Source organism: Podarcis gaigeae, assembly GCF_964106915.1.
Source record: "Podarcis gaigeae genome assembly, chromosome: 17".
NCBI lineage: Eukaryota > Metazoa > Chordata > Lepidosauria > Squamata > Lacertidae > Podarcis > Podarcis gaigeae.
Genome location: NC_139694.1, coordinates 30,493,988 through 30,516,599, shown reverse-complemented (window position 1 = coordinate 30,516,599; position 22,612 = coordinate 30,493,988). Strand labels below are relative to the sequence as shown.

The window sequence follows — 22,612 nt, the reverse complement described above, 5'->3', positions numbered from 1 at the left end:
CTGTTCCAGTTCTTGGTCTTGTCGACGACGACAAGGAGGCGGGTGAAGGCGAGGGCGGCTCTCATTGGCTCTTCAGCGGCTGTCACGGGATTGTCACGAGGCCCCCCCTCCCTCCCCTTCAGACTTTGAATATCTGGCCGTTTATTAAATGAATGGGATAAATGAAATAAAATGCTGCGCAGTGTGTTATTGTCATGTTCGCTATTATGCTACGCGCTTTTGGTGTTGCAAGCCGCCTCGGCGACCCTTGGATGAAGGGCGGTGTATACAAATTTAATAAACCAGATTTAAATGAATAACGTATTCGCGTTTTTATATCGCACTTTTCTCACGCCAAGCAGCTCAAAAGTTTAGCATGAGGTTCTACTTCCTCTTCCTCTTCTCAATAATTGCTTTTCTCCTACATAATTCTAGAGTCTTTTTCTTCTTAAAACAGCATTTCCCCTAAAGAACGTGCACAGATTACGGTCATTAACTAGAAACTCACAATGGTTAGCTTATGTTTTATGAAGTTGTTGCCGTTCTCATGAAAGGAAGCACAGATGTTGCTTATTTGCACATACTAGTCCAGGAAATGATGCAAATTAAAAATGCTCTAACTGCAACTGAGCTTGGAGGGGTCTGCAGAGGAAGGACAAAATCTGTACCTGCCTTAGTGAGGGTGGCAAGGTGAGACTATAATGGAGAGAAGCTGTAACAAGTAGAAAAGAAATATGGGTGCTCCAGGAGGCCATAACACAAAATGCCCTGTCCTTTATATTATTACGGTGGCTCAGTGGTTCCATCAACTCATCCTGTCAGCAACAAGTCATGTTTCTATTTCTAAAGCAGAAATTCCTCATTTCCTCAGTCAGTTGCTGCCCTGCCTCTTTATGGAGGTCAACTGTTATCTGAGCAAATGGGGAAATGCTGCTTTTCGAAGGCAGCTGTGGCATTTCGTTCCTCCCATTGCAAGGATCTTCGGATTCGTGCTTACTTTCTGTTCCATGAGAAAGGAAGCCAGTCTGCATGACTTCTGTCTCTGGTACTATTGCGATGAGACAGGATGTCTGTACAAGGGCTGCTCCTCTCATACGTGTTTGTTATGTTCTTTATTCTGCAATTAGTAGAAATAAAGTAGGTATATCCAGATACCTCCTCAAGTCTGTCTGCACTGCTTTTACTCTGCTATACCGGGTGCTTACAAGAGAGCAGCTGTGAGTCCCAGAACACCAGGACCCCTTCCTGGGAATGTTGTGTAGCTGTTCCAGTGCCAGAGGAGGCCATGGGGCCTGCAGGAGTGTTCCATTAGTGTGGCTGGTGATGGCACCATGGCCTCTCAGAGAGCATGGCCTGAAGAGACGGTAGGCCAGACCCCAAAGCCTCAGCTGTCAGTCAAATGTTCTGGCTCCTTATCAGAATTTTCTCCATTCAAAACCAAGATGGAAGTTGGGTTTTATAGCAGCTCAGGGGTAGTGTGTCCCATTTCGCTGCTTGAGGTCAAACAGGAAGCACCGCCCTGCATCTGCCACCTTCAAGTAGTGGCGCCAGCATTGGGACTGATTTCAGGTGAGATCTCGCTGGTTTCTGATGAAATCTCATCTGAAATTGGAGACATCTTGGTCAAAATCAGTGCTGGCTCCTCTGCCCCTGGTGCTGGCCTCAACCCACATAATGGCTGGGCCAGCTGTGTGTCGGCTACAAAATTTTTTGCTCCAAGTGGTTCACACAAATTGTAAGATAGCCCACCATCAGGATTTCCATATTATGTTGGGGAAGTGCTTTTTTCTGAGGGTACTCATGAGGCATCTGATCAAGACTTGTATTTTTAAATGAGCTTAAAAAAATATAATTTGCAGATGCTTGTGTGTTTTTATGCCAGGCAGAAGACCAGCTGGCTAAAAGACTTTGGCAGATGTTCATCCTCCTGGACAAGGGCCCCCTTGATTTATAGCAGGAGCCAAAATTCTCAAAGTTGTAAAAAGGGAATTACAGGCTGGGAGCAAAGGTTACTAGGTTACTGGCCCTACAGAATACAATCAAGCTGCAAAAGCACTAATTAAGAGTTAGTAAATAGTAGGATTTATTGTTTAACAGAAAATAATACCATGTGCCTCCCATTAGAGACTTTAGCCACATTTTCCTAAGATTAAAGGGCAAGAGCTAATAGAAACAACAGCTGGCTTTAAAGGGGGTGTAAAATTTAAGGAGTTGCTTTTGGAAAGTGTTTTTACTAAGTTCCTTTTTACTTTGAAAAGGCCTTTGCTTCTAAAAATCTATATATGTTATGTATGAAATATATTGGCTTAAATGTAATTATGCAAAGGATTTAGAAAGTAAGAAATGTTAGATTCTTATTTCATTGATGGTGTGTGAGAATGTGAACCCAAGATCTCTGATCTCTGTTTAAGACAGAATGAGCATCTGTTTTAACCATCTGTTTTGGAGTGAATAGGGCAAGAAGGGCAAAAGGTGATCTGGTAATTAAGGTGCCTTGTTGAGGCAAATGTAAGATATATGGCTATTTGTTTGCCATTTATAGATAGAAGGAAATATAGCTCTTTGTCTCCCATAAAAGGTAATAGGAAATGGGTGTATCTTTTATGATTGGTTCTAGCAAACAGCCAATAGGAATTTCAACCAGGCTGATTGGACAGAGGCAGCCAAAGGAGGAGCAAGGGGGCTGGGCTGGGGAAAAATAAGTGCTGGCCATCAGGGCTGGAGGGGACAGAGCTTTGGTAACCATATACCACTGTGTCTCTCATTTATTTGTCTGACAAATAAATTATTATTTTAATTTCTCTATTGCTGCGTTGAATATTTCATTCCAGCTAAGCGTTAACCACAAGCAGGGTGCTACACTCAAGGGTACAAAGCACTGGTACCTTTTTTTTTTTTTAGAAGAAAAGCACTGGGCTGGGGTAAAGCTATCCAATGAATTTGTGGCTGAATTGAGGTTTGAACAGGGAAGTTATAGTCCAGAATGTCTGGACGGTACCAAATGTTAAGGAAGGTGGGTAGTAGGTAAAAAAGGTAAAGGTAAAGAGCCCCTGGATGGTTAAGTCCAGTCAAAGGCCACTATGAGGTGTGGTGCTCATCTCGCTTCAGGCTGAGGGATCTGGCGTTTGTTCACAGACAGCTTTCCGGGTCATGTGGCCAGCATGACTAAACCGCTACTTGCTACAATGGGACACTGTGACAGAAGCCAGAGCATACGGAAACGCCATTTACCTTCCTACCACAGCAGTACCTATTTATCTACTCGTACTGGGATGCTTTCAAACTATTAGGTTGGCAGAAGCTGGGACTGAGCAATGGGAGCTCACTCTGTCATGGGGATTTGAACTGCCGACCTTCCGATCGGCAAGCCGAAGAGGCTCCATGGTTTAGACTATCCAACTATCCTATACCAGGGTACTATCCTATACCAGGTCTTATATAATCCACCCAGTGTAAACAGAGTCTGGACCATCAGCATTTGAGATTAAGATGAGCAGGCAAGGCACTCTTAATAATCACAAGATTTTATTGCAAAGAACTGATGAAACAGCCTCTCATTGAAATGAGTGGCAAAACTCTCAGTTGAAAGGTGTATTTTCTAGTGATTTTCTTCCAAGACCTAATAGTTTAACAAATATAATTCTTGCTGAGCACCACCCTTAGGATGGTTGCAGACTTAATTGAGGAATATCTTTTCATGACGACATAATTTTGTCCTGTGGAAACAAACAAAATAAACCATTAATTAACTCAATTTAAAACAATGAATGGCTCAGCTTCCATAGGCTACTCTTTGATGCCTTAGTTTTAGATACTGAAATATGACACTTGGGAACAATGATCAGAGTAAAACTACAGAAATATCATTTTAGTTTTGAGAAGCAGACACTACAGCTAGGAGGAACTAGCCAAGTGGTGTATAAATTTAGAGTAAGCTAGTGGGGAACCTGACCCATGAACTACAGGGAGATCTCCCTGGCAAAGCACCAAGGCAAGTTAAGCAGATGTGTGTGAGAAGAGAGAAGAGGCCAGGTCGTGTCATTCTGTCCCTCACTTCATTGACTTACGGAAAACCCAAGTTCTAAATAAAGCAACTTAAACTACAAAAACAACTAGGCAATTAGAATTGCCAGCAGGGGCAAAAAGGCTTTCCAGTATTTTGCATTGTCTGTCACATGTACAACTTATCTCCCTGTTTGACAGAAGTCATGAGTGTGTACAGGGGTGCGATGAGCTCCTGGCTCTCCAGGAACAAATTTGTTACCTTAAGGCCAAGGTAGCAGACCTGGAAGAGCTAAGAGAGGCAGAGAGGTTGGTGGATGAGGCCTTGGGGGGACATTATAGCTGTGCCCCACTCCCACGATGATAGTACCCCTGCTATCAGGGAGAATGAGAGTCTCGGAGAAGGAGAACATTGCTTTCAAGAAGAGGGAAACTTCCCTTGCACCTGTCTTCACAACGGAAAATATAGGGCAGATCCCAGTACCTGAAATATAACAGGTACCATATAACACCAGTCTTGAAAGACCTACACTGGCTCCCAGTACATTTCCGAGCACAATTCAAAGTGTTGGTGCTGATCTTTAAAGCCCTAAACGGCCTCGGTCCAGTATACCTGAAGGAGCATCTCCACCCCCATCATTCTGCCCGGACGCTGAGATCCAGTGCCGAGGGCCTTCTGGCGGTTCCCTCATTGCGAGAAGCAAAGCTACAGGGAACCAGGCAGAGGGCCTTCTCGGTAGTGGCGCCCGCCCTGTGGAACGCCCTTCCAGCAGATGTCAAAGCGATAAACAACTACCTGACATTCAGAAGACATCTTAAGGTTCAGGGAAGTTTTTAACGTGTGATATTTTACTGTATTTTTGGTTTCTATGGAAGCCACCCAGAGTGGCTGGGGAGGCCCAGCCAGATGGGCAGGGTATAAATAATAAATTATTATTATGAAATAACTTTTCCAAGAAAGTTAGTCTGAGGAACTGAGGGAGGTTTTAGGCCTAATAAAGAAAATGAAAACTGACAAATTGCTGAGTCCAGATGGCATCCACCCAAGAGTTCTCAAATAACTCAAATGTGAAATTGCTGGTCTTCTAACAAAAAATATATTATTTGTCCCTCAGCGAGGCAAACAGGGGCACTCATTGCAACCACTATTCCCCCTCCCAGAGAAGGATGTTATGCTATTCTTGACTGAATGCTAAACATCCAGAATCAAACTTCCTAATACATTTTGGTTCAGAATGTCATGCAATTCTGAAATTCTTTTGCAAGGATGCCTTTATGAGTGAAAGATGTTTGGAGTGTGAAATCGTTCCCTCATCTTTTTTTTGCGTTGAAGCTATGATGTGAATGTCTTCTAGCACTTTTAATTTCTGAGGCCAGTGAGTGTCTACTCCTTCCATGACTGTAGATGAAAAAGTAAAGACTTTTCATGGCTTTTAGAGAAGACCAACTGTAATACACAGAAGACCATTGCTGGATCCTTTCTATGCAACCATCTTCTTCACCGCCTTTCTCCCCACCCCCAGTCGTTGGATAACGATCGTCCAAGTTTGATGCTCCTATCTTCCAACTTACTTTCTCCCAATTATCCAAAGGGTTCAAGGATCATCAGCATGGCAAGGAAACTTGTATTCAGCAATACCAATTTCATCTGTAGCAGAGAAAGTAAAAGAATTTGATTATTTGACCATCCCATATGCTTTATGGCAAATTAATTCTACCACACACAGACCTGATGCCTTCCAATGTTATTTTTTTCAATTTAAAAAATGAAAATAATAATAATAATGCTCTCATGATTTTATTATTTCTTAATATTATTTTCAGTTGCTTTATCTTGCCCAAGGCAACCCAAAATGACTTACAACCAAACATCAAAGAAGCAAAACTCCTACATCAATACATTAAAAACATCCCACCCACTTCTAAAAGGCCACAGATAGTTAAAGGTCCAAGGCCTAGGTATAGAATAAAGTTTTCTCTCGGTTTACAACTCCCGTCAGCCCCAGCCAGAATGGATGAAGGCAGTTGGCAGTCGAAAAAATCTAGATGGCATCAGATGAGGGAAGGCTGTTCTATAGCATATTATTTTTCTTTACCTGTTTCATAGTAGTCAAACACGACCACCATGGCTGGTTTGATATTTGAAACTGAAAGGTCTTGGGCAACTATGAAGCCGAAACTGATTCCCTTGGATGTGACCTGGGAATAAAAGCACAATGGGAATCGTTAGTCTTGTAGCCAGTTAATAGTCCACAAAACAAGAGGCAGATCTGAGCAGAACATACGTCGTCCAGGTACATGATGACATGGTTTTCTTTGCTTTCCACCTTCATCACAATTCTGTCATCACGAAGCTGTGAACAAGGAAGCACAGGAAAGATGAGAACCTTCACTGGCCATCTGAAGACACACTAGAAGGAGTATGGAATGACTTCTAACGCATCATCGTGGGGAGAATGCTTTGCAAGGCTCACGGGGCAGCACTTGATCACACCTAATTAACAAATGCACAGTTTGCACCAAAGGTATTTGTTTACTTCTTTGCCTTCATCTGCTTTCATTGGCGAGAGGTTTTCTTTATTTTTATTTAAGACAAAGGATTGCAATACGCACACAAAATGGAAACATGGGACGAATCAGATACAGATGTAAGAAATCAATAAACTTTGCTGGAATAATATTGATGCATGCATCCATCGTGAAACAATAAAATATATGTATTATAGATCATCTTTATGAAAAGGAAAGAGAACAAGTGGAGTCTGTTACATTTTAGAATGTTGAAAAGCCACATTGTATGTTTGGAAGAAGCCAGTTCTTTGCAGTCAATAACCAGGATGCAGTTAGTTGTAGGATTATTCCCCTTATCCTGTTTCCTTGGAATGTAACTGTCATCAATGATATTTATTGTGGTTACGGGCAACCTTCACCGCTTCCTTCCCAGAGCAGTTCTGGTGGTAAAATCTGTTGCAATGCCGTGTATGGAGGTGGGCACAGGACCCCCACAAAGGTAGATGGGGCATGGACGTACCCTCCAACATTTCTCTTATGAAAATAGGGACGTCCCGTTCTATAATGATAATTTTACTATTTATACCCCACACATCTTATTGGGTTGCCCTAGCACTCTGAGCAGCTTCCAACATATATAAAAACATAATAAAACATTAAACGTTTTTAAAACTTCCCTATACAGGATTGCCTTCAGACAGCTTGGGGGTTGGATAACTCCATACCCTCCAACATTTCTCCAATGAAAATAGAGACATCTTAAGGAAAAACAGGACATTCCGGGATCAAATCAGAAGCTGGAACAGCTTCTCTAAATGAGGGATGTTCCTGGAAAATAGGGACACTTGGAGGGTCTACATAGAAGAAAGTCAGCCATGCCCTTGTTTTACTTCAGTGGAAGCAACTCAAGGTCACACTGCTCCACACCCCAGTATTCAGCACTAACAAACTGACATTTTTTTGCAGGGATAGGGTACAGCTGTCCAGTATGGGCATGGACCTTTGGCTGTCACACAGGCCACATTGTTTGACTGGTAGTCACAGGACACACAGGACACATTGTCTGATTGGTAGTCATAGCCAGGTTGGTGGGAGCCAGTAGGCGAAGCCTCCCGTCTCTTGTGGCAGGTGATGCGTTTGCAAATTTAAATGCCCCACAATCCTATTCCCCAAAGCCATTCCACGTTTTACATTTACCTTTTGCAGGGATGCCTGGTTAGGTACAAAGCCTGTAAGCATCTTCACATCAATGATGGCCATGTTGGAGCTACTGCGCTTCCCGGTGTATCTGAAAGGAAAGGAAGACTGGGTCAATCTGAATCCCTAGACCAAAGCCATCTTGGGATACAGTGTGCAATATATATATATATTTAATTGTTTAGGTGGTAAAATGCATCTGTAGGATAAGAGGGAAAATGCTGTTGCTTACATATCTCTTTCTTCTTTTCCTATTTATGGATGCATAAACAAAAAAGGATATTACTGTATCCAGTCTAGGATCAACAAAAAAATCCCGTAGACTCTTGTTTTGTTCTCCACTCATGTATGCAATAAAACAGCATTGTTCCATGGGAAATTGCGTCTTTGCGCCATTTCCTTTTTGCTATTTTCAATTTAGCAGTGAGTTTTTCATTCAAAGCAATCTATCAAACTTTTTGATACCATGTCATCAATGGTATCCCTTCCAGGTCCCCCCCCCCCAGAATAGAGCACTCCCACTCCCAGCTGTTACACCACAGAGACTTTCATTTCCCTTACCCACCCTCTTGAATTGGTTGATTTTATTGCTGAGTATGTACAATGGGGGATGCGGGCGGCGTTGTGGGTTAAACCACAGAGCCTAGGACTTGCCAATCAGAAGGTCGGAGGTTTGAATCCCTGCGGCGGGGTGAGCTCCCATTGCTCAGTCGCTGCTCCTGCCCACCTAGCAGTACGAAAGCACGTCAAGGTGCAAGTAGATAAATAGGTACCGCTCTGGCGGGAAGGTAAACGGCATTTCCGTGCGCTACTCTGGTTCACCAGAAGCGGCTTAGTCCTGCTGGCCACATGACCCAGAAGCTGTACGCTGGCTCCCTCGGCCAATAAAGCGAGATGAGCGCCGCAACCCAAGAGTCGGCCATGATTGGACCTAATGGTCAGGGGTCCCTTTACCTTTACCTTATGTATGTGTGATGGGATGATGAGCTGCTTGTGCGTAAAAGCTTAGTCCCTCAGAGCTTGGGCATGGTTCTCAAAGCTCTGTCCTTCGCGGAGCCCCTTAAAGCATGACTCCCTTAATCGCTGGCAGGATCCGACAGTGGGTGTTTACGGAATCTACTCCAACATAAAAGTTCCTTAACGGAAACGCGTCTTCGGGATTCTCGGCGCGACAGTTTCCGGCGAGGAGTGGGTGTACCTATAGGAGGTCCTGAAACTTCCCCACTGTTTTCGCTGGAAATCTCCCTGAGCCATCCCTCCGACTCACTTTCTCTCTGAACTCCCTCTCTCCCCCTGCTGGTTCCTTCCTCCGCTGCCGAGTCTCTCCTAGCTTCCGTGAGCCCTTCCAGCACCTGCCTCTCCGATGGCAGTTCCCTGACAGTACGTTTTATCATATGTGGTGGACTTAGAAAGGTAAAAGAGTATTAGGAAATGATATATAATGAACTGAAAAAAATGTTTAGAAGTACTGTAAAAACAAGAACAACAGAGTCCTTTTTGTTGGGGATACTTCAGAGGGAAATTCCCAGGTGTCAAAAAAGACAATTTATGTATGCTACTATGGCGGCCCATGTTTGGTTAGCCCAAAAATGGAAAACAAGCAAGGTCCCAACCAGCAGCGTAGCTAGCTGCTCGGGCACCCACAGAGGCGATTGGCAAGGAGATCCCTGCCCAGGGGGGATTTGGTAAAAAAACAACAACCCCAGAGATGATACCTGAGGCAGACCGCACCCACCGCATCCCCCCTTCCTACGCCCCTGGTCCTAACCGAAGAAGAATGGCAACTTAAACTGATGGAATATGCACAGCTTGCAGATTTAACATATAGAATAAGAGAACAAGAAGAATGCACCTTTAAAGAAGACTGGAAAAATGTTTACTCAGTATATGGGTGAAAACTGTGTTCATTTAAAAATGCTGGTAGCATTAAGATAAATTCAACAGTGTAAATATGATTTGATGCATGTAATGTTGGATTACTGAATAGCTTAGTAAGTTCATGTAAAATATGTAGGGATGGATGGTATGCAAAATGAACCATGGAAAGAGGAGAAGGGAAGTCATTGATTTAAGATTGTCGAAATGAATATTTTGAAATGTAATTTATATTTAAGAAAAAGAATTGATGATTTTGAATTACGGTGCTGGAGGAGACTCTTGAGTCTCCTCAAGACTTCATGGACTGCAGTAAGATCAAACCTATCCATTCTGAAGGAAATCACCCCTGAGTGCTCACTGGAAGGACAGATCCTGAAGCTGAGGCTCCAATATTTTGGCCACCTCATGAGAAGAGAAGACTCCCTGGAAAAGACCCTGATGTTGGGAAAGATGGAGGGCACAAGGAGAAAGGGACGACAGAGGACGAGATGGTTGGACAGTGTTCTCGAAGCTACCAACATGAGTTTGACCAAGCTGCGGAAGGCAGTGGAAGACAGGAGTGCCTGGCATGCTCTGGTCCATGGGGTCATGAAGAGCTAAACAACAACAACAAATATATATAAATATTTCTTGTTGTCTTTGTCCATGGAGTTTTCTTGGCAGGGATACTGGAGTGGCTTGCCAGTTCCTGCTCCAGGTGGATCACATTTAGTCAAAACTCTCCACTATGACCTGTCCATCTTGGATGGCCCTGCATGGCATAGCTCATAACTCCTCTGAGTTATTCATATATATATATGAATGATTTTATTGCCAAGTATGCAGAGGCCTGGCTGAAGCCCATGCAATGGAGGACGGAGCACAGTTACTATACCTGGGTGCTGCTGAAGCCTCCATAAGGATTCTGCTGCTTGGTAAGCCAAAGGACAATCTGCGATGCTGTTGTCAGTTGTGCTGGAGTCGGTGTGGTTCCGGTGAGCAGTGCAAGGAGCACATAAGCAGTTATCTCGACCTCAAACGATGAGGCACGAGGGTAGAAGGAAGGAGTCTCTTCTGCAGGTGGCCTATCCTCACGCTCCCAATATAATGAGCCACCTAACAATTGAAAGAGAGGCTAAGGAAACAGTCCAGAGGCAGGTCAAACCAATATTTCCTTGCAGGAATCTGATACTCTTCCTCCAGATCCAGGGAGGAAATATCACAGAAGCAGAGATCTGCCTCATTAAGCCTCTGTACAGAGACCACCGGACTTTATTCAGCTTCGGTTTCTAGTCTCATCACTTCTTTCTCTCCCCCCCCCCCATATACAGTTACACAAGTTAATCTGAAACATATATTGTACAGCCCAAACATTTTGTTGCTGCTGTTTTTAACAGCGTGGAATGGAGAGAAATATTCACTATGTGCTTTGCAATTGAAGTAGTGTTGTTATATGATCTCTTGATGTGTTTTTTTCTTCCAACAGTGGAATGGGGGGCAGGTTAGTTAAATTCCCGCATTTTTCACTATAAGACGCACCAGACCACAAGACACACCTAGTTTTTGGAGGAGGAAAACAAGAAAAAAAAATATTCTGAATCCCAGAAGCCAGAACAGCAAGAGGGATCAGTGCACAGCAAAAGCAGTGATCCCTCTTGCTGTTCTGGCTTCTGGGATAGCTGCTGTTATGTACTGAATTGAATAGGATCCGAACTGCAGCAGTCTGATTGGTCCTAGAACAATAGGATTCAGAATGCAGCAGTCTGATTGGTCCTAGAACAATGCAGCAGTATGATTGGTTGGCAGGAACCACCCAATCATGCTCCAGATAGAAGTGAATCCACAACCTGATTGGCTTACAGTAGAATTCTGGAATTAGCCAATCATGTGCAGCCCATTGTGTAAATAATGTATATAAAGCGGATACTTTGAGGGGACACTCATTCATTCCTCCTCACCACTATGAGCTGAATAAAGAGCATGAAATCACTTTGAGACTCTGAATATATTTCAGCTGCACAGCCTGCATTCGCTCCGTAAGACGCACACACATTTCCCCTTACTTTTTAGGAGGAAAAAGTGAGTCTTATAGAGCAAAAAATATGTTAACTATAGCAGCAATATTCAGGGTGAATGCCCCCCCATAAACCCCCTCTCTGGTTATGGAGGTTCTTGGAATTGATGTATATATATCCTTCTTTAGCTATATGTTCGGCAAGTTAAAGCTTTTGAATATTTTAACAAGTATTTGGACGTTGTTTCAATTTCAAGAAAAGAGTCAGAATTGCACATGATGTTGCCTTCCTAGCTGCAATTTACTGATAGCAGTTCTTTCCCTTTCCATTTTACTTTCCAAAGAAACTCATGAGGCAAGTTAGCCAAAGAGACAGTGCCTGACTCATTGGCAGCAAGTGAGTTTCATGAGTGGGGATCTCAAATCCCTTTTGTTCAAAAATGAAGGGGGTGGAAGGGGGTGGAATGCTGTAGCTGTTATGAGGTATTAATAAATAACACCAGCAAATGAACACACTGTTTGCTTTTTAACTATTTAAATCTTGAATTTATCCAAACGTGAGCATCTGAGCAGAACTGCTATAAATCTTAAGTCACTTTTGACCTCCTCCATCTGAAATGCTACTTCTGGTCACTCAACAAATACAGTATTGTCTACCTAAAAACTCCATAAAATATTTTCAGTAGCATAGGCTCATTTACAAGTTACAACTCATTAAACCTGAGTTCTTTGCATGGTTTAGGGTTGGCAGAAGAGGTCAGCATAGCTCTCATGCCTTTATCAACTATGTGGCAGGCAGTTATTCAACTGAGTAAGCCTTTCATAGTATGGAACTACAATTCTGGGGATTGCTTCACCTACTGATATTCTGTTTGCTGGACAGCTTATTACTTGTGACTTCTGATTCGTTTGTGTGTGCTCTACCCCTGACTGAAAAAAAGGTACAAATTTGTATGTGACATAAAGTGTATGCAGATTTTATGCAAATTTGGGTCTTATTTGGTGAGTGTAATGGAGGGCCCAGCCTATGTGCAAAGAAAATCAAAATTAATAATAATAATAATAATAATAATAATAATAATAATAATTATTCATTACATATCCCCAGCCACTCTGGGCAGCTCCCAACAGAATATTAAAAACAGGGCTGCCTTCAGATGCTTTCTAAAAGTCAGGTAGTTGTTTATTTCCTTGACATCTGATGGGAGGGTGTTCCACAGGGCAGGCGCCACTACCGAGAAGGCCCTCTGCCTGGTTGGCACTCCTGAATGTCCACAACATTATATAATTTTGCTCATATGACTGCTCATTCTTCTTTCAACACGTCATTCATTCTGTCAATGTGTCCACATTTTTGGGAAATGCGACTCACCTACTTTCGTAGCCGATTTAATCAGCTCATCCAATAAGAGATCCGCTTTGGGCTTATTACCAGCTAGGCGAAAGGCATAAGCAAGAAGTGCTTGGTCATAGACAGTGAGATTTCCCTTTTCTAATCCGGCCTCCAAGCAATACAAGGCATTTCGGACCACTGGATGCTGGGTTGGAGGGAGAGAAAGGCTTGGTCAGAGTTTGCAGATGCCACAAAAAACTTCAAACAGGTTAAAAACATCAAGCAAACATCCAATGCTGTTCTTCCAGGCACACTGCATCCAATTTAGACATTCAAAACAGAAACATGGACAATAGTCCATGTATGGCCTCCTTTCTCCACCATTTCTATATGCCTAAATTATTTCTTCCCAGTCTACTATTACATGCACTTTCTTCAATCCTGAACTAAATCAACTGGACAACACTAGAAAATAAATACCGAGCTGAGGAATCCAGACTCAATGAAAGCTGCAGTGATGTAGGCCGACAGTGAAAGCTCATCTTCTACTCCTCCCTTGAAATGCACAACACAGAAAGAGAGAACAAGTTAAAAAAATGAAGAAGGAAGGAATGGAGGGAGGAAGGGAGGGAGGGAGTGAGGGGACAACATGGAGGCAAATAGCAGGCTTGGTGAGGTTCCCCAAAGCCTCTTGGAACATGAAGGCATTTACCTGCTGTTGAAAGGCCCATTATGTTTGTTATTAAAATCACATTGGTTCCCCGCTGTTAAGTTGTGGGTGAACATATCAGATGACACAGCGATTCTTCAAACAGCTGTTGTTTATTCACAGGCCAGAACAGAACTGAACTGAAGGGTTCAGCCAGCCTGCTTATATAGAGCTCCACTAGAACGCAACAGTGACCATTTTCTGTAACTATCCAATCACTGAACATCACTTTCAATCCCTTGTTTGCATATGTGGACCTGAACTATCTACAGTATCCCCCTGCTGGCCCAGGGTGAGAACTTCAGTACATAACACCCGCTTTTTATCCGAGCGTCTTGGCATACCTAGTAGTTATCCCATTCTATCCTTGTAATAGTCCTGTGATGTGCAGCAGGCTGAGAGGTTTAGGCTGTGATTCAGAGGTGAAGGCAGGAAACTTCATGGCTCACTTAAAGCTAGGTCATGTATAATACTAGCAAGAAGTCTCTTGCTTCCCCAGCTCTCTCTCTTTCTCCTTTTCCCAGCCTATTTCCAAATAATACAGGTACTTAAGATAGCTAAGGGTCAAAAATCTCAGGGAGAGGAAGCATTTGCCAGGAAGTAAAAAAGCATCACCGCCCCAGAAGGAGAGCTTTGCAACAAACCAACAAGCCCATAGCCATCACCTTCAATGCGTTGTTAAAGAGTTTCCCAACATTTTGGAAACATCCGTCTGATTTTTGCTTGCTGGACAGCCAGATGACGCTTTGAGTTTGGACATTTGGATCAATAAAAATGGTCTTTGAAGCTCTTGCAAAAGACTTGTACGTGAAGCCAGTGAGCCTGCAAAAGAATGCCATGGAATATTAGCAATCACAGCCAAACTCGGGTCAAGCTCTCTTGAGCCCAGTGGGAGAAGGTGGAGCTGTGGTCTAAACCACTGAGCCTCTTGGGCTTGCTGATCAGAAGGTCAGCGGTTTGAATCCCTGTGACGGGGTGAGCTTCCGTTGCTCTGTCCCAGCTCCTGCCAACCTAGCAGTTTGAAAGCACACCAGTGCAAGTAGATAAATAGGTACTGCTGTGGCAGGAAGGTGAACGTTTTTGTTAGTGAATTGTTAGTGACCAGAGGAAAAAAAGAAAGAGCCTTGTGGCACCTTGAAGAGTGACACTACAGGGCAACTTTTTTGTGGACTATAGTTCACTTCATGAAATGTTATCTCACGTAAACAGAGAAGAACTGGCTACCATCTTGCTTAAAGCATCCACTCACTGTGACCAATCACATTACTGCATTTTCCAAGCTCTCACCAGGTGTTGCCTTCCTTGTCCCTGCTCCCAAAGGCACTGTAGGACCCATCTGGGTGCTTATAGGACAGCTGTCTCTGATACCCTGAAAAAAAAGAATGCGAAAAGTCCATAGTTTTTTTAAAAACTGAGCACGCATTTGTAAAACAAAACATTAATTTAACATGAAGTGAAAAGCCCCCAATACTTGTGTTTGCAATTTAGCAGTTTAAAAGTACAGCACAATCCTATGTATGTTTCCAAAGCATGTTCATGTGTTGTTGACTAGGGCTTACTTCCAAGTAAATGTGTCCCGGGGAAGAATTCAATGTGACTTTATAGCAATTGTTTTGTCAGTTCAAACTTTTCAGTTTGGCAGATGTAATGGTCCCCCCCCCACTACTCCCCTTGTACACTGGTCTAGGGGTTCTCCTGAACCCCCAAGCCAATTCTGGGGTGTGTACAGGGGGATAAGATGTGAGGATCCCTGTTGCACTACTGGGAGACTTCGTACTGACTTCCACTAGTGGAACTTATTAGTTGACTCCTGCCCTGGGATTGCAGCCTTAACTGGGGTGATTAATTGCCTACTCTGGCACTGGTGACATTATTACGGAAAACAAATTCTGTGCATCTTCTGAGCAAAATGTTGAGCAATTCAAAGAAGGCTTCAGGTGTGTAGAGCCCCTACCCAAGATGTACCATCTTGCCTCTGGACATGTACCTAAGGCAAACCTACACTTATTGTTTTTAATGCTAAGGAAGAGTTAAAAATGCTTTTGATAATGTAGATGGACACATGACATCCTACTTTTTACATTCATAATGTGTTATTGCCTTGTCTTTTTATTGCTTAATTTTTAATCCTTGTATGCTGTTATACCGGTGAAAAACTGCTCACATATTCCTATGTAGCGTTTTACTTTTTTTACTGCATTCAAACTCCGACCCAATCCAATGTCTTCAAGGAGAGGTGTTCAGTTTTTCCTCCTAACCTTTGCTTCTTCCAAAGGACATGGAGGGAGAATTAAAATGTGGCCCCAGAAAGAGGAGCAGAGCAACCAGCCCTCAGCCGCAGGAAAGAAACAGCATTTTGGAAAATGGTGTGGTCGGGCATTACTTACATTTAACGGGGACAAAAACAAGGTAAAAAACGTTTTAGTTAACAAGCATGCCCTTTGATGTTTTAGAACAACATATATAATACTCTTCAAATAGAGGGGGGAAATGTTAAACAGGTCAGTGTAGATCCAACCCTTGTTTTCCCTAAAGTGCTCAAGATGATCTACATGGTTGTCACATAAAATTTGACTATATGATTAGAACACCTAGGGCTTGCCAACCACAAGGTTGGCAGTTCAATTCCTGCGACGGGGTGAGCTCCCGTTGCTCGGTCCCAGCTCCTGCCAACCTAGCAGTTCGAAAGCACATCAAAGTGCAAATAGATAAATAGGTACCACTCCAGCGGGAAGGTAAACAGCGTTTCCATGTGCTGCTCTGGTTCGCCAGAAGCAGCTTAGTCATGCTGGCCACATGACCCGGAAAAACTCTGTGGAGAAACGCCGGCTCCCTCGGCCAGTAAAGCGAGATGAGAGCCGAAACCCCAGAGTCGTTCGCGACTGGACTTAACAGTCAGGGGTCCCTTTACCTCTACCTTTACCTATTTATATGCTTTCAAACTGCTAGGTTGGCAGGAGCTGGGACCGAGCAACGGGAGCTCACCCCATCGCGGGGATTCGAACCACCGACCTTCTGATCGACAAGTCCTAGGCTCTGTGGTTAAACCCACAGCGCCACCCACCTCCCTTTACCTTTAAGTGTTCTTAATTAAATTAAAAGGCTGGATCCACAAATGCAGATCCACGTTGTGTTTCAAAAGTAAAATGGCGTTTCCAGTGAACATTTTCAGAGAAGATGACGGGCAGTATGTGTGTTTGTGTACATGCAGTTCAATCCAATGCCGCATTTAGTCCTGGGCAAAATGCCAAGGCAAGTGTTAGCCATAAGGATGTAAGGAAAGCACTAATGAATGAGAGGAAAGGTCCATCTAGTCTGGTGTTCTGTTCACACTGTGGCAAACACGACGGCCATGGAATGCCCACAAGCCTCCTACCACTGGTTAAGTATCCAATGGACTTGGAGTTGGTCTTCTCATCCAGTTGTCCTGTTGCAGTTAGATATTCCATGACGTAAATGATGGGTGCAAAGAGCGCCATGTTCTGCTCCCCACAGCCATAGGGCATCCGGAGAAGTTGATGAAGGTTCTGCATGGCAGTGCCCATGAGGTCTCCTGTCAAAAATATCAATCAATCTTTATTAGGGCCCAGAGACCCAACAAATCATTACAAAGCAATGCACAATTCATACAGCTTACCTCCAGGTTAAACAAGCATTTTGTTCAAAAGATAGGGATCATTGGTTCTTGCAACCACTGATAAAAACTTTGCCACTGCTAATGTTCTAGCGTTTGTCCGGTCTTCCAATAGGAACCTGACGTAGTGAGCCTTTGATTTTCTCGAGAAAGGTACCAGCAAGGGTAATATCAGTTCAGCCCTGGCTTGCTCATATTTTGCACAATGCAGCAAAGTATGTTTTATGGAATTGATTTCTTGAGCACAAAAGCAAAGTCTGTCCTGGTAGGGAACTCCTCTCAACCTGCCATCCAACACTGTAGAAGGAAAGGCGTTTAGTCTGGCTTTGGTGAAAAGCCTTCGTTAATTTGGTACTGTCAGGTTTTTAATGTAAGATATTAACTTAAAGGCATGCCCATATTGTACTCCTACTGCCAGCGGACTACAGACTACGTGTGATCGAGATCGCAAGTCAGTGTGCATTATCTTTGCTTTAATATCTTTTGGGCGCCTTCATAACCCAGGTAATATAGTTGGGGGGGGTGACAGACCAATAGAGGTGGCTTTTGTAGCCATGGTTTTCTGCCATTTGCTGACAAACTCCTCATTGGTCAGGTGTTGGCACAAACCCTTCCCTAGGTCAAACACTGAAATCCTGAGCCAATGTTTTAGGGCAGCCCACCATGCTTTAGTTGAAATTGGGCATTCACCAGCTTCTAACAGAGGTATGGAGAAATATGGTTTTGTCAGCATGACATATGTGCATATTTTTGCCAGCAGTTCCCCCCAGCACAATGTGTTTGTGTGTATTTTCACCAACCTATTTTTCTGCATGTTTCCCCCTTCATTTTTGCAAATGCATTTTTGTAAGCATTGTTCGCTTGGCAAACTGTGAACATTTCAAAAGACTGCTGTGTTTCCATTCACACATTGCTTCTGAAAGTGTGAATTTGATAGGTTCGGCTTCAAATAAGACCCAAATCAATTTTCTTCCCCAACCTACTTATCCTACACTGTGATATCAGGGATTTGGGAGGAAGAGCAAGCAATAGAGTGGTGAAAAGCCCCGCTGAGACAGCCAAATTCAGTTAGTAACCAGAGGGAATGATTCTACCTGGAAAAGCAAATCCCTTTTAGTTCTTCCCAATGCCAAAAGCAACTTGAAAGATGCTGAACACAAAAACCTATTTGTCTGCAGTTTGACAGGTTTCTTAAGCAGAGGCACCTCTCTTATGTCTATAATATTTTAGACCATTTGTCCAGAAAACACTGGGAGAGATTAAGTGATTCCGGCCCTAAAACTACAATGGCTGCCCCTGTGAGAAAACCACTGAAGCTATCCTTCTGAGATTTGCCAGGATTCATACGCTCATAAGGGGCAACCTTGCCTGCAAATTTCATCCAATTCTTCACCCAAAATAAAAAAGCTGCTTTTTAAAAAGATCACATTCTGTATTTTAGAGGCACTTGATACAAAAGGCTCTAATTGCCTCTAATTTCTTCATCATCATCATTTCATTTCTATACCGCTTTCTATTTTTAAGAAAAAAAAATATCCAAGAGGTTTACAACCTCCATCCAATAAAACAATCCGGAATAAGTGTCAAATACAAAATATACATTCAAGGCAGGAATTCATTAACAGGAAACTAAAATATTATCTTAAATACATTACCAAGGAGGTCAATGACACAATGCACATTTGACACAGTAAAATTAACAACAACAAAAATTATATTAAACATTTCAGAATAAAGCATTGTTAATTTGGCTGGCTTTATCCACTCTGGAGGGACTTTTTTTTCTTTAGCAGTAGGGGTGGGGTGGGGGGAAGAGACATATCATAAAGAGAGAGAGATGTAAAGGCAATTTTTAAAATTTCCCAATACAGTCATACCTCAGGTTACAGATGCTTCAGGTTGCATTTTTTTGGGTTATGGACCACCAAAACCCGGAAGTACCGGAACGGGTTACTTCCAGGTTTCGGCGGTCGCACATGCGCAGAAGCACTAAATTGCGCTTTGCGCATGAGCAGAAGCACCAAATCGCAGCCTGCGCAGACGCGCCGCTGCAGTTTGTGAACGCTGCGGGTTGCGAACGTGCATCCCCGCATGGATCACGTTCGCAACCTGAGCATCCACTGTAGTGAATGGAGAAGAAAGAACAAGGAAGACTTGGACCCTCGAGTTGGATCTGGTAGCTCCAAAGTGGTCTGAGCCAAATCAGACTGTTTAAAATGCAAAGGGCGGGGGCGGAGTTCTAAGCTGAATATTGTTGATGCCCAACCCTAGAATAGTCCCCTCATGAAAGCTGCCCAAAAATGCTTCTGGATGCTCATTACACATGCAGAAATTGCTACACTTGCATGCACACTAGCCTTATTTTATGGAGATAGCGGGTGGCACTGTGGGTTAAACCACAGAGCCTAGGACTTGCCGATCAGAAGGTTGGCGGTTTGAATCTCCGTGACGGGGTGCTCCTGCTCCTGCCAACCTAGCAGTTTGAAAGCACGTCAAAGTGCAAGTACAGTGGTACCTCAGGTTACATATGCTTCAGGTTACATATGCTTCAGGTTACATACTCCGCTAACCTAGAAATAGTGCTTCAGGTTAAGAACTTTGCTTCAGGTTGAGAACAGAAATCGTGCTCCGGCAGCGCAGCAGCAGCAGGAGGCCTCATTAGCTAAAGTGGTGCTTCAGGTTAAGAACAGTTTCAGGTTAAGTACGGACCTCCGGAACGAATTAAGTACTTAACCGAGGTACCACTGTAGATAAATAGGTACCATTCCAGCGGGAAGGTAAAGGTGTTTCCGTGCGCTGCTCTGGTTCGCCAGAAGCGGCTTAGTCATGCTGGCCGCATGACCCGGAAGCTGTACACCGGCTCCCTCAGCCAATAAAGCGAGATGAGCACCACAACCCCAGAGTCGGTCATGACTGAACCATAATGGTCAGGGGTCCCCTTACCTTTACCTATCAAACATCACTGGTTGCCAAGAACATATGCTTGTGTGGAAATTGTGCTCCTTGCAACTGGGCTGGTGTGCATAGCTAGACCTATGAACGTATGACTTTTATATGGAGTGTTACCACGTGGAACTCACTTCCTGATGCCTGAACATGGGAGCTCTTGCATTGGAACTAGGGAGGCTCAACGAGGGAGCAAAAATACCATCCTGTTCACAAAAGATCTTGCCCAGAGAAAATTGTCTGGCCATTGCACAAAGATTGGCCAGGCATATTTTTTTCTGGACAAGGAATTCCATAACTGGGACAAAAGAATTGAAGCCCTAGATCTCACGACAACCCACTCACAGTCAAGCAATCTTGATGTTATACATTCTCGAAAGTAGTTTACTTTTTGGCTCTAACAATTCAGTCTCTAGTTTCGATTTTTCTACCTGGAATCCAACTTTTTTATCTATTTTAAATACCTCTTGAATTTGCGCATAGTGCAGCCAGTCTCGTACCTTAGTTTTCAATTTCTCCAAGCTTAGCAACCTCCAATTGTCTCCAATTTTTTCAATTATTTCCCAATATTTAGGCCAATGGGCCTCCATGTTAAGTCTCTTACGTGCCTTGGCCTCCACCGGTGAGAGCCACCTCGGAGTCTTACTCTCCAATAAGTCTTTATATTTTATCCAGACCCTCCAAATTGCTCTTCTGACAATATGGTTTTTAAACAATTTGTGCACTTTAACCTTGTCATACCACAAATATGCATGCCACCCAAACGCATTGTCAAACCCTTCCAGATCTAGGACGTCAGTGTTCTCCAATAAAATCCAATCTTTCAACCAGCAGAAGGCTGCAGATTCATAATATAGCCTCAAGTCTGGCAGGGCAAATCCCCCTCTTTCTTTCGCATCAGTTAATATTTTAAACTTTATTCGGGGCTTTTTGCCCTGCCAAACAAACTTAGAAATATCCTTCTGCCACTTTCCAAAACATTCCACCTTGTCCACGATCTGTAGGGCCTGAAACAAAAATAACATTTTCGGCAATACATTCATCTTTACAGCAGCTATTCGGCCTAACAAGGAAAGTTTCAATCTTGACCATGTTTCCAAATCTCTTTTGATTTCTGACCAACATTTCTCATAGTTATCTTTAAACAAATTCAAATTTTTGGAGGTCAGGTACACCCCTAGGTATTTTACTTTTTTAACCACATTCAACTCCGTTTCTTTAGAGAACTCATCTGTTTCTGTAACTGTCAACGAGGGAGCAAAAATAGTCGCAGGATCACCAGTAATAATGCCATATATCTTTGCCAAGACAGGAATGGTTTACTGAGGAGGAGCTGCATGGCATGTGAAATATGTATCTCTGCCAATTGCAAAGTCAGAAGTGGAAATAAAGACTTTACACCTATGAAGAAGTAGTAAAAGGCTATAATAATAATAATAATAATTTATTTATACCCCAGCCACTCTGGGTGGCTCCCAATCGAGTGTTAAAAACAATGCAGCATTAAATATTAAAAACTTCCCTAAACAGGGCTGCCTTCAGGTGTCTTTTAAAGATAGGATAGCTGCCTATTTCCTTGACATCTGATGGGCGGGCGGGCACCACTACTGAGAAGGCCCTCTGTCTGGTTCCCTGTAACCTCACTTCTCGCAATGAGGGGACCGCCAGAAGGCCCTTGGTGCTGGATCTCAGAACAGACAAACCTTTTCTGACATGCAAGATGTCTCCTGACTCATAAGCAGCAAAATAAGATTCCAATTAAAACATCTCCAAGATTATTATCCAAATGAGTGAGAGTGAATGACAGCCTTGTCTTTGCAAGAAACCTATAAACTGACCTATGCAAGAGAAATAAGCTCTGGCTGATCCTTCCACCAGATTTTCAGGGAGTTTCAGAGACACTGGCTCAGAGACGACAGCACCTGCAATTAAAACATTAAACTTAAAATATATTTAAATGCATTTTTAAAATAACTATTAAATTTCCAAATATAAAAACAAAAAAATATTCAACAAATTTTTGAACCATAATTTTGATGGACTCCCCTCCCCCTCTTGGTTTCATTATTTAATACTCTTTCACGCACGTTCTTAAAAAACCTTATACTCTTTCTGTTTCAATTTTAAACCTTCTTCATCATGTTACAAGTGACATATAAAAGTTTTCCTAATGTAAAAATCTGTACACAAAGCTTAACAGATATGCATTAAACATTTCACAGTCCTCTTTCTTTCTTGGGTTTCAAATTAACTAATATGTCCTGCATAGTTCAATAGCTTATTTTACCAATCTTTCTTTCTTTCTTTCTTTCTTTCTTTCTTTCTTTCTTTCTTTCTCCTCTCCTTCCTAAACAGGTGTACAACAATCAACCTCAAGAGATTGATCTTGCTACCTATTTATAAACGCCTCTTCTGTTTGTTCACATATAC

General features: G+C 42.9%; 1 protein-coding gene across 1 annotated transcript in view; it reads right to left on the bottom strand.

Annotated features, from left to right (window-relative positions):
* Positions 1-3,487: 3,487 nt before the first annotated feature.
* The window catches only part of LOC310835449 (ovostatin-like), a 57,265-nt gene continuing 38,140 nt past the window's right edge, over positions 3,488-22,612 (bottom strand). The window contains exons 23-35 of the mRNA XM_083720082.1: positions 22,021-22,104; positions 16,979-17,155; positions 14,890-14,971; positions 14,268-14,424; positions 13,374-13,448; positions 12,933-13,098; positions 10,442-10,662; positions 9,074-9,093; positions 7,690-7,780; positions 6,267-6,335; positions 6,078-6,180; positions 5,554-5,629; positions 3,488-3,695 (exon numbers count right to left, since the gene is read on the bottom strand). Coding sequence (XP_083576208.1) covers positions 5,577-5,629; positions 6,078-6,180; positions 6,267-6,335; positions 7,690-7,780; positions 9,074-9,093; positions 10,442-10,662; positions 12,933-13,098; positions 13,374-13,448; positions 14,268-14,424; positions 14,890-14,971; positions 16,979-17,155; positions 22,021-22,104 — 1,298 coding nt within the window. The 3' untranslated portion in view covers positions 3,488-3,695; positions 5,554-5,576. The remainder of the gene's footprint in view (positions 3,696-5,553; positions 5,630-6,077; positions 6,181-6,266; positions 6,336-7,689; positions 7,781-9,073; positions 9,094-10,441; positions 10,663-12,932; positions 13,099-13,373; positions 13,449-14,267; positions 14,425-14,889; positions 14,972-16,978; positions 17,156-22,020; positions 22,105-22,612) is intronic.